Source organism: Balaenoptera acutorostrata, chromosome 1 (assembly GCF_949987535.1).
Source record: "Balaenoptera acutorostrata chromosome 1, mBalAcu1.1, whole genome shotgun sequence".
Classification (NCBI taxonomy): Eukaryota; Metazoa; Chordata; class Mammalia; order Artiodactyla; family Balaenopteridae; genus Balaenoptera; species Balaenoptera acutorostrata.
In genome coordinates this window covers 35153930-35166373 of record NC_080064.1, presented here as the reverse complement: position 1 = coordinate 35166373, position 12444 = coordinate 35153930, and the positions used below count along the sequence as shown (strand labels likewise).

Here is a 12444-nt window from a genome sequence, read left to right as displayed (position 1 = left end):
ATTGTGTCATTTAAAGCTTGTGTTTCCTTATTAATTCTCTGTGTGAATGATCTGTCCATTGGTGTAAGTGAGGTGTTAAAGTCCTCTACTATTATTTTCTTACTGCTGATTTCCTCTTTTATAGCTGTTAGCAGTTGCCTTATGTATTGAGGTGCTCCTATGTTGGGTGCATATATATTTATAATTGTTATATCTTCTTCTTGGATTGATCCCTTGATCATTATCTAGTGTCCTCCCTTGTCTCTTGTAACATTCCTTATTTTAAAGTCTATTTTATCTGATATGAGTATTGCTACTCCAGCTTTCTTTTGATTTCCATTTGCATGGAATATCTTTTTCCATCCCCTCACTTTCAGTCTGTATGTGTCCCTAGTTCTGAAGTGGGTCTCTTGTAGACAGCATATATATGGGTCTTGTTTTTGTATCCATTCAGCGAGCCTGTATCTTTTGGCTGGAGCATTTAATCCATTCACATTTAAGGTAATTATCAATATGTATGTTCCTAGTACCATTTTCTTAATTGTTATGGGGTTTTTTTTGTAGGTCCTTTCCTTCTCTTATGTTTCCCACTTAGAGAAGTTCCTTTAGCATTTGTTGTAGAGCTGGTTTGGTGGTGCTGAATTCTCTTAGCTTTTGCTTGTCTGTAAAGCTTTTGATTTCTCCCTAGAATCTGAATGAGATCCTTGTAGGGTATAGTAATCTTGGTTGTAGGTTCTTCCCTTTCATCACTTTAAATATATCGTGCCTCTCCCTTCTGGCTTGTAGAGTTTCTGCTGAGAAATCAGCTGTTAACCTTATGGGAGTTCCCTTGTATGTTATTTGTTGTTTTTCCCTTGTTGCTTTCAATAATTTGTCTTTGTCTTTAATTTTTGTCAATTTGATTACTATGTGTCTCGGCGTGTTTCTCCTTGGGTTTATCCTGCCTGGGACTCTCTGCGCTTCCTGGATTTGGGTGGCTATTTCTTTTCCGATGTTAGGGAAGTTTTCGACTATAATCGCTTCAAATATTTTCTCGGGTCCTTTCTTTCTCTCTTCTCCTTCTGGGACCCTTATAATGCGAATGTTGTTGCGTTTAATGTTCTCCCAGAGGTCTCTTAGGCTGTCTTCATTGCTTTTCATTCTTTTTTCTTTATTCTGTTCTGCAGCAGTGAATTCCACCATTCTGTCTTCCAGGTCACTTATCCATTCGTCTGCCTCAGTTATTCTGCTATTGATTCCTTCTAGTGTATTTTTCATTTCAGTTATTGTATTGTTCACCTCTGTTTGTTTCTTCTTTAATTCTTCTAGGTGTTTGTTCTTTAATTCTTCTAGGTCTTTGTTACACATTTCTTGCATCTTCTCGATTTTTGCCTCCATTCTTTTTCCGAGGTCCTGGATCATCTTCACTATCATTATTCTGAATTGTTTTTCTGGAAGGTTGCCTTTCTCCACTTCATTTAGGTATTTTTCTGGGGTTTCATCTTGTTCCTTCATCTGGTACATAGCCTTCTGCCTTTTCATCTTGTCTATCTTTCTGTGAATGTGTTTTTTGTTGCACGGGCTGCAGGACTGTAGTTCTGGCTTCTGCTGTCTGCCCTCTGGTGTCTTCTATGTATTTCTTTTTAGCCAATATTCACAAAAGTTGTATAGAACTGGTATCACTATTCCCACTTCAAACATAAGAAACCAGGCTTCAGGAAAGTTAAATAGCCTTTTTCCTGTTCAATTCTTTGATTGCATCTTTTGTTTCTTCATAAACTTCACACAATTGTTTTACAATCTAGTTTTCCTAATTCCAATCGGTGAACTTCTTGGGGGTTATAAATCTGATGTTTGTTGTTTCTGCTGACTTTCATTCATGGTAACCAGTTTCCTTGTGTTATTTGGTGATTTTTGTTTGTAAGCTTATATTTGATTAAACTTAATACATGGGAGTCCTTTAATATCTAAATTGAGGTTGCTTTCCCTCAGAGATAATTTGGATTTTCTTAGGAAGCAAGGGAGCTTCCTATTGAGGAACACCTTAGCTCCCTCAAGACGCCCAGCTGATACTTAAGTCTCTAGTTCAGCTGTCCTACCTTGTGGCAAACTACCTCAGCTTCTCTTGAACCTGGGGCTGATAGTGTTATCTGCCCCTTGACTTATAAGGTTGTTTACCATTCATTATTTTTGTTCTGTCTCATTGTATGCTCGCCCTAGAGCTTTCTCTTGCTTTGTGAGCAGTGCTTTAAAATGTATACTTATTGTAGTTTATTCAGGATCTAGTTATATTAAAACAGAGGAGCGTGTCATCCTGGTAGAAGTGGCAGTGAGACAAGTATTTTTCTATTGTACCTAACTGAGTGAATTCATTATTCATTCAAACATTCATTTATTCACAACATATTTGCTGAGCACCTACTGAGTGCTAGGGTCTATGCTAGAGCTTTCAACTAGAGCTGAAAGTAAGTTTCTGAGCTTAATAGTTTATGTGAATATCTATGTACCTTTTCAGTAGTTAGAACCATATTTTTCTTAATACATACGTGAATCATTCTGAGTGCCATAGAAGTAAGAAGCATCAGTTACTGAAGTTTAGGATATACAAGAAGATCATTTAAGTAAGAATCCTAATAATAATCAAAATACTTTTAGAAAAAAACATGACAGCTCCTACCCAGTAGCAGCTTATTAATGATTAAGATGCCTGTAAAGTACTTGGATATTCTTTGAAGAAAATCAGCTGATAAATACAAAACACCAACCACATTCTAGTGTGCATTTTGTGCCAATCATGTTAGAGTTAGAAAAGCAAATCCCAGGGTATCATATTTCATAGGCAATCCATTCATTCAAGAAGATTTACTGGTGCACCAAGTGTGTTCCAGAACAAGAAATAATCCCTGCCCTTGAGAATTCCACATTCTAGTATGAAAGACAAGCAAGAAAATAAACAATTAGAATACAGTGTGCTATATATATATCAATATATGAAGTTTTATGACTGAGTTTACTTCACTGGGGACAAAGAGGAAACGCAGTGGTAAACTGACACTGCTCATAAACTCAGTCATGGTTAGCCCATGGAAAAATGATGTCTTTGCTCCTCTTACCTCTTCTGTTGTTCTTCCTGATACTGTTGCTTTATTTTAGCTTCATTTTCTATTGCTTCTTTTATCCTTTCCTCTAATTGCTTCTTCCCCAAAATACAAGTGTCTGTGAGACAGACTTTATGAGCATGTTCTAATTTCTGCTGCAGATCCAAAATCTGAAATGAAAGGAGTTTGCAAATAAAACTTTGAGTGTGACCTATTTTCCAATTAGGGAAATACCATATAAAACACAAGCAGTAGTGCTAACATAAAAATCTCAGCTAAAGTAAAGAGTGTGACTAGATTTTTTTAATTTTAGAATTAAATTACTTAATTTTTGCAATATGTAATACATTCATATAATTTAGTGTATGTGGGTAAACTAAGCTAGAGTGACAAGTCTCTTTCCCATCCTTATCCTGTCTTCCTTCCAGTTTTCCTCCACCAAATAGGTAATCACTGGTATTAATTTCTTATGTACTCTTCCAGAGATTTATTTATGCACATTTAAACAAATACTATTCTCCCTCATACAAACATTTTTTACACACATGATGGTATATTACATGTACTTATGCACCTTGCTTTTTTTATAGCAGTACACTCAGTGATTTTTCCATATTATATATAATATATAGAATTTTCTTCTCTTTTACAGCTGCATACCATTCCACTGTAAGGATATACCATAACTTATTTAACTAGCCCCCTACTGATGGACATTTAGGTTGATTCCAATCTTTTACTATTCCAAACAATACTATTCCAAACAATGTTTTTAGAATAACTTATGAGATGTGTATTTTGCTAGGGCAAAGGTTATGATTATTTGTTTGTTTGTTTAACAGATAATGCCAAACTGTCTCCATAGGTTTTAGACCAATTTACACCTCTAACAGCAACATGTGAGAGTGTCTAGTTTCTCCATGGTGTGGCTAAATTCATGAATAAGTATCTCAAAACAAAATAGAAGTCTCTTACAAACCAAGTACCTATTGGCATACTGCCTAGCACCAGTAGTGCATTCTTTTTTCTTTTTAAAAAATATTTATTTATTTGGCTGTGTCGGGTCTTAGTTGGCAGCACTCGGGATCTTGGTTGAGGCATGCGGGACCTTTTGTTGCGGCTCTCGGGCTTCTCTCTAGTTGTGGTGTGTGGGTTTTCTCTACTTGTGGCATGTGGGTTCCGGGGTGCATGGGCTCTGTAGTTGTGGCACACGGGCTCCAGAGTGCGCAGGCTCTGTGGTTTGTGGCATGCAGGCTCTCTAGTTGAGGCGTGTGAGCTCAGTAGTTGTGGCATGTGGGCTTATTTGCCCCACGGCATGTGAGATCTTAGTTCCCCGACCAGGGATTGAACCTGTGGCCCCTGCATTGGAAGGCGGATTCTTTAGCACTGGACCACCAGGGAAGTCCCAGTAGTGCATTCTTTAATGCTCTGGTAGAACTAAGAATAAGATTTATGAATTTGAAAGAGAGATATATGATTTTATTTTAGAATTTACATGTTAGACTAAAAGTGTCATTAAAATTTTCTTGTTAGATCTCCTTTTAATTTGTTTACATATTTTTTATAAACCCTTATGTCACCTAAAATTGTGACTAGTATGTAGTAGGTGCTTAGTAAATATTTGGCAGATGTATAGTTCTCAGCAGAATTGCTGTTCTCCCTCTATTGTATTCCTGATGCAACAACAAATCCTTTACAATGGTCTGGCACCATGTTCCCCACAGACGTTCAGTGGATGCCAGTGAATGGCAGTCCTCTTCTAAGAGAAGGGCTTTCTGCATTAGCCCTAGGTCTCTGCAGAGCCCACTCACCATAGGAGAGGTGAAGATGTAGAATGATTCACGGGCAATGGCAGTGGGCAGCCAGTTAGCTGAGGCCAGCTCAAGTTCCTTTGAGCTGCCCCATTTAGTTCTGCCTAGGGCAAATGCTTCCTTAAAGGTAGCCAATCTTAATTCCACAGGTGAAAGTATTGTTCCATTGGCTTCTCTGTCAAGGGCAAATGACAAACTTTTGAACCCACCACCCAATTTAAGAAACAGAACATTTCTGATATGTTAGAAGTCTACTCTGTGACGCTCTTTGATCACTCCCCTTCCCTCCTCACCTGAGAAAACCAATATCTTGAATTTTGTGTTAATCATTTTCTTGCTTTTTCTTTTAATAATATGTATTTCTATATGACTCAGTTGTTATTTTGTACTATTTTGACCATTATATTAATGGAATCATACTGTGTTTTTGGTGATTTGGTATTTATTCAATATTGTATTAACTACAGCAAGTACCTAGAGTTCATTCGTTTTCACTGTTGTATGCTATTGTGTAAATATGCAGTTTACCTCTTCCATCTCATGTCAGTGAACATTTGGGTTGTTTGCAACTTTCTGCTGTTTGGAACAATGTTACTATGAAAATGATTGTATTCCCGTATACTGATATATATGCTCAGTAGAATAGTTCCCCTAGTGTTTATGCCTAGTAGAAGTGTTGGGTTGCGCGGTACATACATCTTTAACTTAACTAGATCTAATGCCAAATTGATTTCTGAAGTGTTTATACTAGTTTACTCTTCCAGCTGCAGTCAGAACATGCATTCCTGTTGCACAAAATCCAGTAATAATATTTAGTATGTCTAAATTTAAAAATTTTACTAATCTTTATCAATTTTACCAATTACTTTTTTTAAAGTAATAACATACATATGATAAAGTACACGTATCTTACATACTCAGTGAAGTTTTACTTATATAACCACCTCTTCCAGACCAAGATAAAGAATACTTCCAGCACCACAGAAGATTCCCTCATGTCCCCTTCCATACCCCTCATAAAGACATTATCCTATCACCACGGCTTAGTTTTGTCTATTCTTGAACCTCATATAAGGGAAATTACACAGTATGAACTCTTTTGTGCCGGCTTCTTTAGCTCGACATTGGGTTTTTGAGTTTAAGCCATATTGCTATCATCTAATTTTGATGTTTGTTTTATATTTATGTGGTTTGATGAAATATTTTTTATGTAAGATTTGACTCTCAAACCCACGGATCAAAACGTGCAAGTGTGACATACTACTGCCACCTGGTGTTAGGCAGTCTAAAAGGCAGGGGCGATATTTCAAAATGGTTCATTTCACAACACTCATCCCTCCAAAAGTTACAAAATAAAAATCAAATAAACAGGCAATCCAAATGAGAGGAGAATAAGTCCTTTAAAATTTGACTTAATAATATAAAGTATAAATAATATACTTTATAAATAATATAAAGTCCTTTGGTCTCAATTCTTTAAGTTCATGTTATAGCTTTAATGAAATTTACCTTTTTGAGTTCATGTAGTCTTAAAAAACACATGATTTACTGGAACCGTAGGAGCAGGTGACGTCAAAAGAGGAAAGCAGGGGAGGGTGAAAAAACCCCTAGAATTCTATCAGGTTTGCACTGTATCTATTTTTTAAAATCCCTAGGGAAACAGGATTTCAGTAGTAGTATCCAGTGCATGTTATTTACTAAGTGTGAGGATAATTACCTTTTCCTCTGCATCAGCAACTCTAGATTTCTCCTGAGCCAGCTTTTCCTGTAGGTTGTTCTGTGATTTAATGCTCTGAGCCTGTTTAAGTACTTCCAGCTCCAGTTCCTTGATTTTCTGCTGACAGTGCTTCCACTCAGCCGTGAGTGAAGAGCACATCTTTGCGCTGTCTAATAACTTCTGCTGGGCCTGCTTGAGTTCAATTTTGATCTAGAGGTGGGGAATAAATAAAAGTGACAAAAATAAGCATGGAATGAATGTGAATGTAAGCTAGAATAAGCAGCTTTCAAGGAAGTGTAGTCCCCCAAGAGCTGACAAATACCAACGTCATGTGGCTGATTACCTCTCTGGAGCTGCTGTGTGTTAGTAGGGTTTGCCAAAGTCTATCCAGCCAGATGGCAGCTGGACAAAGGAATTTACTTAAGGCATGGTCTAAAGAGTTTCCATCCTTTTTTTTTTCCAGTCTACTCCAAGCCGGCTTTCATTCCCACTACTTCAGTAGTGCCAAGAGCACTACTGACCTTCCCTGGCCAGAATTTAAGTCCAGTGGACAGCTGACCTGTTAGTAGCAGTTACTCCATCCATCTCAGAAAGTTCTCCTCTCTTGGAGTCTGTGATACCCACCTCTCCTAGTTTTCACTTACCTCTGCTGTTGCTTCTTGGTTTCTTTTGTAGACTATTCTAGTGCACTCAACTTCTAAACATTATTGGACTATTCTAGGCCTTCCTAGAGAGTGAATCATTCTCTCTCTGTTCATTCTCATGATTTAAAAATACCACTTTTATGCCAATATATAATGGAAATGCCAAAATGGAACTCCTTGATTCTGCTTATGTCTCCAAAAGCGTTCTTCTCTCAGTCTTTCTGATTTCGGTAAAGGAGGCCAACATCCAACCTTTTGTTCAGGCCAGTGTGACCTGAGAGCCATCCTTGAGCCTTCCTTTGCCAAAGTGAGCCTATTCAGCACATGCTGTCACTCTACCTCTACAACACATCTTGCATCAATCCATTTTCGTCATTTCTGTCACCACCCTTGCTAGGTCATCATCATCTCTATCCTGGGCCATAGCAATAGCACTGGTCGTGCCAGTTCCATTTTTACTCCCTTCTAATCTGTTCTCCACACTGCAGCCAAAGTGTTTTTTTTTTTTTTTTAAACTTTTTTTTTAAAAAACTTATTTATTTATTTTTAATTTTGACTGTGTTGGGTCTTCGTTTCTGTGCGAGGGCTTTCTCTAGTCATGGCAAGCGGGGGCCACTCTTCATCGCGGTGCGCGGGCCTCTCACCATCGCGGCCTCTCTTGTTGCGGAGCACAGGCTCCAGACGCGCAGGCTCAGTAGTTGTGGCTCACGGGCCTAGTTGCTCCGCGGCATGTGGGATCTCCCCAGACCAGGGCTCGAACCCGTGTGCCCTGCATTGGCAGGCAGACTCTCAACCACTGCGCCACCAGGGAAGCCCCCAAAGTGTTCTTTTAAAAACATAAATTGAACAACTTGACCCCCGCTCCTGCTTAAATCTTTCAGTGGCTTCCCCATCACTCTGAGAACATATCCCACCAGCTTGCCTGGCCTTGAGTGATGTGGCCTTTGCCAGATTAAAATCGTCCTGTTAATCCCCCTCTTCCACTGATCTCCTGTCCCGCTGGTTTCTATTTGGCTTTTATAATGAATAGAAGAAGAAACAAAGAAACTAAAGAAAAGAAGAAACTGAGTGTTGTTGGAATATTTGGTGCATTGGATTGGTTCAGGATTATGAAACTTAAACTTATCGTAAATAGAAAGGGCATATAGGTTTCATAATATATTATCCACCTACTCCATAGGCCAAGAAAGCTAAAGGCCTCTGAGATCTATGATCATTGGTCTTAGAGACAATGCTCAGCATTTTGGTAATGCTGGTAATGATGAAATAAGATGACAACACTGGAGCAAACACTGTTATGGCCAATGACATGTGCATCTAGAGTGGCTTCTTAAGCTTCAGATTGGGACATTTAAGCACAAGGAAGAGGATTCGGTACAGTGTCTCAGTATTGGTGGTGGCAGAACCACTCTCAGCCTGAAGCTCTGCAAACCTATAGCATTCTTCTTGATATTCCCAATGTGGAAACAGGTGATATGGCCATAAATCACAGAAATAATAAATAAATTATGGTATTTCCTTACAGTGGAATACTCTACTGCAAAGAAAACGAATGAACAATGGCTATACACCACAACATGGATGAATCTTCCAAACAAAGTAGATCATCAGAAGACAGATACAAGGTGTGTATACTGATTGATTATATTTATAAAATATTCAAAAGCAGGCAAAACTGAACCATACTGTGTGGAATTCTTACATAGACGGTAAAACTATAAAGTAAAGCAAGAGAGTAATTACTTAAATTAGTGGTTCCTGCTAAGATGGAAGGAAATGGGATTATGGTGGGAAAGAGGTATGCAGGGGCTGCTGGTATGCAGGCAATGTGCTATTTCTTGTCCTGGGTGGTGGTTACATGGGTAGTCACTTTGCAACAATTCATTAAACTGTATATTTATGTTTTGTGTACTTCCTGAGTGCTATATTTCACAATAAAAAGGTTTAAAAGCAACAAATAAGTATTCTGGTTTCTTAACCAGTCTTATAAGTACGCCTAACATTAGCCAGAGACCCAGAGTTCTATTACCTCTGAGTGGATTTTAAAAAGTAATCTCTAAATTGTCAAAGCTGAGGTTCGAAAATGACCCCAAATTGAGGAAAGGGATAATACGGAAAGATAACTCTACACAGGAAAGACAAAAACAGACCTGGGTTTAAATTTGGACTCCACAATTTGTTAGCTTTGCCACTTGAACAGTTTTTTATATATGTATGTATATTTCTTTATTTAATTTATTTTTTTAGTTTTTTGGCTGTGTCGGGTCTTAGTTGCAGCATGCAGGATCTTTGTTGAGGCATGCGGGATCTTTCGTTGTGGCACGTGGGCTTCTCTGTAGTTGTGGCGTGCGGGTTTTCTCTTTCTAGCTGTGGTGCGCAGGCACCGGAGTGCGTGGGCTCTGTAATTTGCGGCACACGGGTTCTCTTGCTGAGGCGCGCGAGCTCAGCAGTTGTGGTGCGCGGGCTTTAGTTGCCCCGCGGCATGTGGGATCTTAGTTCCCCGATCTGGGATCAAACCCGCGTCCCCTGCATTGGAAGGCAGATTCTTTACCACTAGAACCACCAGGGAAGTCCCCTGAACAGTTTTCTCATCTATAAAATGTTCACCTTTCAGGGTTGGGAGGTTTATAAGAGATAAAGTGGACAAACTGTCACTATAAGGTAGTTGGCTATTGCATATGACTCTGCGTAAATGCCTGGCCCAAGGGACCAGCCAAAAGAATGATGTCTCATTACTGAAATGGCAAATAATTTACCCCACCATGAAGGAGATTTAAAACAGAACAAAAAATATCTTCTCTTTTTATCAAGCTCTCATTTACCCATCCCTGAAGGACTCGTTCATTAATCAACAAATATTTATAGGGTGCCAACCATATATAAGACGTCATGATCTGTTGTTATGGTCATTGTGCCTTGACAAAGATGTAGCATTGCTTGAGTACGCTCATAGTAGACAGTTAAAATGATCTAAGAAAGGTGTTTGAAGGGAAAGGTAAAAGGTTGTCTTGAAATGTGAGAAAGATTTGGAATTTAATTTAAAACTACAAAGGCTTGGGGCTTCCCTAGTGGCGCAGTGGTTAAGAATCCGCCTGCCAATGCAGGGGACACGGGTTCGAGCCCTGGTCTGGGAAGATCCCACATGCCGTGGAGCAACTAAGCCCATGCGCCACAACTACTGAGCCTGTGCTCTAGAGCCCGTGAGCCACAATTACTGAGCCTGTGAGCCACAACTATGGAAGCCCGCATGCCGAGAGCCCGTGTTCTGCAACAAGAGAAGCCACTGCATTGAGAAGCCCGCGCACCGCAATGAAGAGTAGCCCCCACTCACCACAACTAGAGAAAGCCTGTGCACAGCAACGAAGACCCAACACAGCCAAAAATAAAAATAAATAAATTTATTTAAAAAAATACAAAGGCTTGAGGGAATATGATCAAATTCAAAAAACCATGAAGGGTGAGAAGTTTATTCAAATAATCCTAGAATTCCCACAAGGGCTTCCTTTGAAGTTCGAAATAAATGACTATTTGTTTTCCTCCATATCTCCCCTACTAGACTGTGAGCTCCTTAAAAGTAGGGACCTTTCTTAATCCATTTTTATGTCGCTTTTTGAATAAGGTCATTGATCCTGCTACACTAGGGGTGGCAAACTTTTCGTATAAAGGGCCAGATAGTAAATATTTTAGCCTTTGTGGGCCATATGGTCTCTGTCAGAGCTACTCATATCTGCTGTGGTAGTGCAAAAGCAGCCGTCAATAATATGTCAACAAACAGGTATGGCTGTGTGCCAATAAAACTTTATTTACAAAAATGGAAGGCAGGCAGGATTTGACCCATAGGTCAAAGTTTACTGACCCCTGCACTAGGGGATAAGAACTGTGTCTGTTTTGCATATCATTAAACCCTCAGTATTGACAAGAAGGCCCGCCTTGTGTAGGACTGATGCTCAATAAATATTTGTTGAATGTTGAATTCCAGAATCTTAGATAGGGGCTTATATTAGGTTCCTAGTATATGTTTACAGAATTGAACCACAATTAAAAGAAAGTTCTATTTTACATGGTGGTTCAGTTTGAACACTTTTGTGGTTCATAAAACTTACTCTTTTTTTTTGGCTGCACTACGTGACATGCGGGATCTTAGTTCCCTGACCAGGCATTGAACCCAAGCCCCCTGCAGTGGAAGCATGAAGTCTTAACCACTGGACTGCCAGGGAAGTCCCCTGTGTTTCATAAAATTTAGATGAATCTGTGGATGGCAGTTCTATATAGATTATTTTTGAAACAAGCATGTTTAGGGGATGTTCCCCCAAATTTTTGATGCACTCATGTCAGGAAGAACAACTTTGCTCTCTCGTGATTTGTACCTTGGTGCAGTTGATATTTGATTCAACCAATAATAATGAATGCATCTATTAGAGGCAAATACATCCAGAGATAGAACTAGGGCAGTACCACCAGTGATTTAGTTCAGGTCATCGAAATTTACTAAGTGCTAAAAGGTCTAGGTAATGATTTCAAAAGACTGCGTAACTTAAACCTTTTCATATTTACAGGTTAACAGCACACACAGCCTTTCAGCAGCAGAGAAACCATTGAGCTGTGTACCTACTCGGTGGGGAGAAGTTAAAGGAGTGAGTTACCAGATAGCTCACATTGTCTACCCATCTGGGGACTCTGTCGTGAATTATCAAGTTGAGGAATTTTGATTCCTTTATTCCCAGGGTAAATTGAGCAACCGAGACTCTTAAATGAAGGATACGCCCACTGGAGTTACCTTAATGCTTTCTTCCTGAAGTAAGCTGTTATGCTGCTTTAAGTCCAAGTTCTTTCCTCGCTCATATCGAAGCTCCTTTTCTGCTGAGTTGCACAGAATCTGGAGCCGGTGCAAATTCTGGCGAAGTTGCTGTAGCTCCTCTTGCTGCTGGTATTTCAGTTTTTCTCCAGATGATGGATACTAAAGCAAACGTTTTACAAGGGGAACATGGACAATTTGAAAGAATGTTGGTAAAACATGGGTTCCAGCTGTCAGAATGTGATTATTCACATGTAAATGCTTTTGGAGTTAGCTTAACTACAGCCAATTACTCTTTTACATGTATTGCTAGTTGTACATGTTCATATAGTTTAACTCCTGTTATATTAGAGTGAAAATATTGAAGAAGTTATGTGAACAAAAGTAATTAAGCATAGAAAATTAACTTTCTTATTTTTCA

General features: G+C 39.0%; 1 protein-coding gene across 5 annotated transcripts in view; it reads right to left on the bottom strand.

The window, feature by feature from the left end:
- CCDC30 (coiled-coil domain containing 30) overlaps window positions 1-12444 on the bottom strand; it is a 160552-nt gene that overhangs the window by 44207 nt on the left and 103901 nt on the right. For all 5 annotated transcript variants that reach the window (XM_057531494.1, XM_057531500.1, XM_057531511.1 and 2 more), the window contains 3 exons: window positions 12006-12185; window positions 6585-6794; window positions 3072-3226 (listed from right to left, as the gene is read on the bottom strand). In XM_057531494.1, coding sequence (XP_057387477.1) covers window positions 3072-3226; window positions 6585-6794; window positions 12006-12185 — 545 coding nt within the window. The remainder of the gene's footprint in view (window positions 1-3071; window positions 3227-6584; window positions 6795-12005; window positions 12186-12444) is intronic.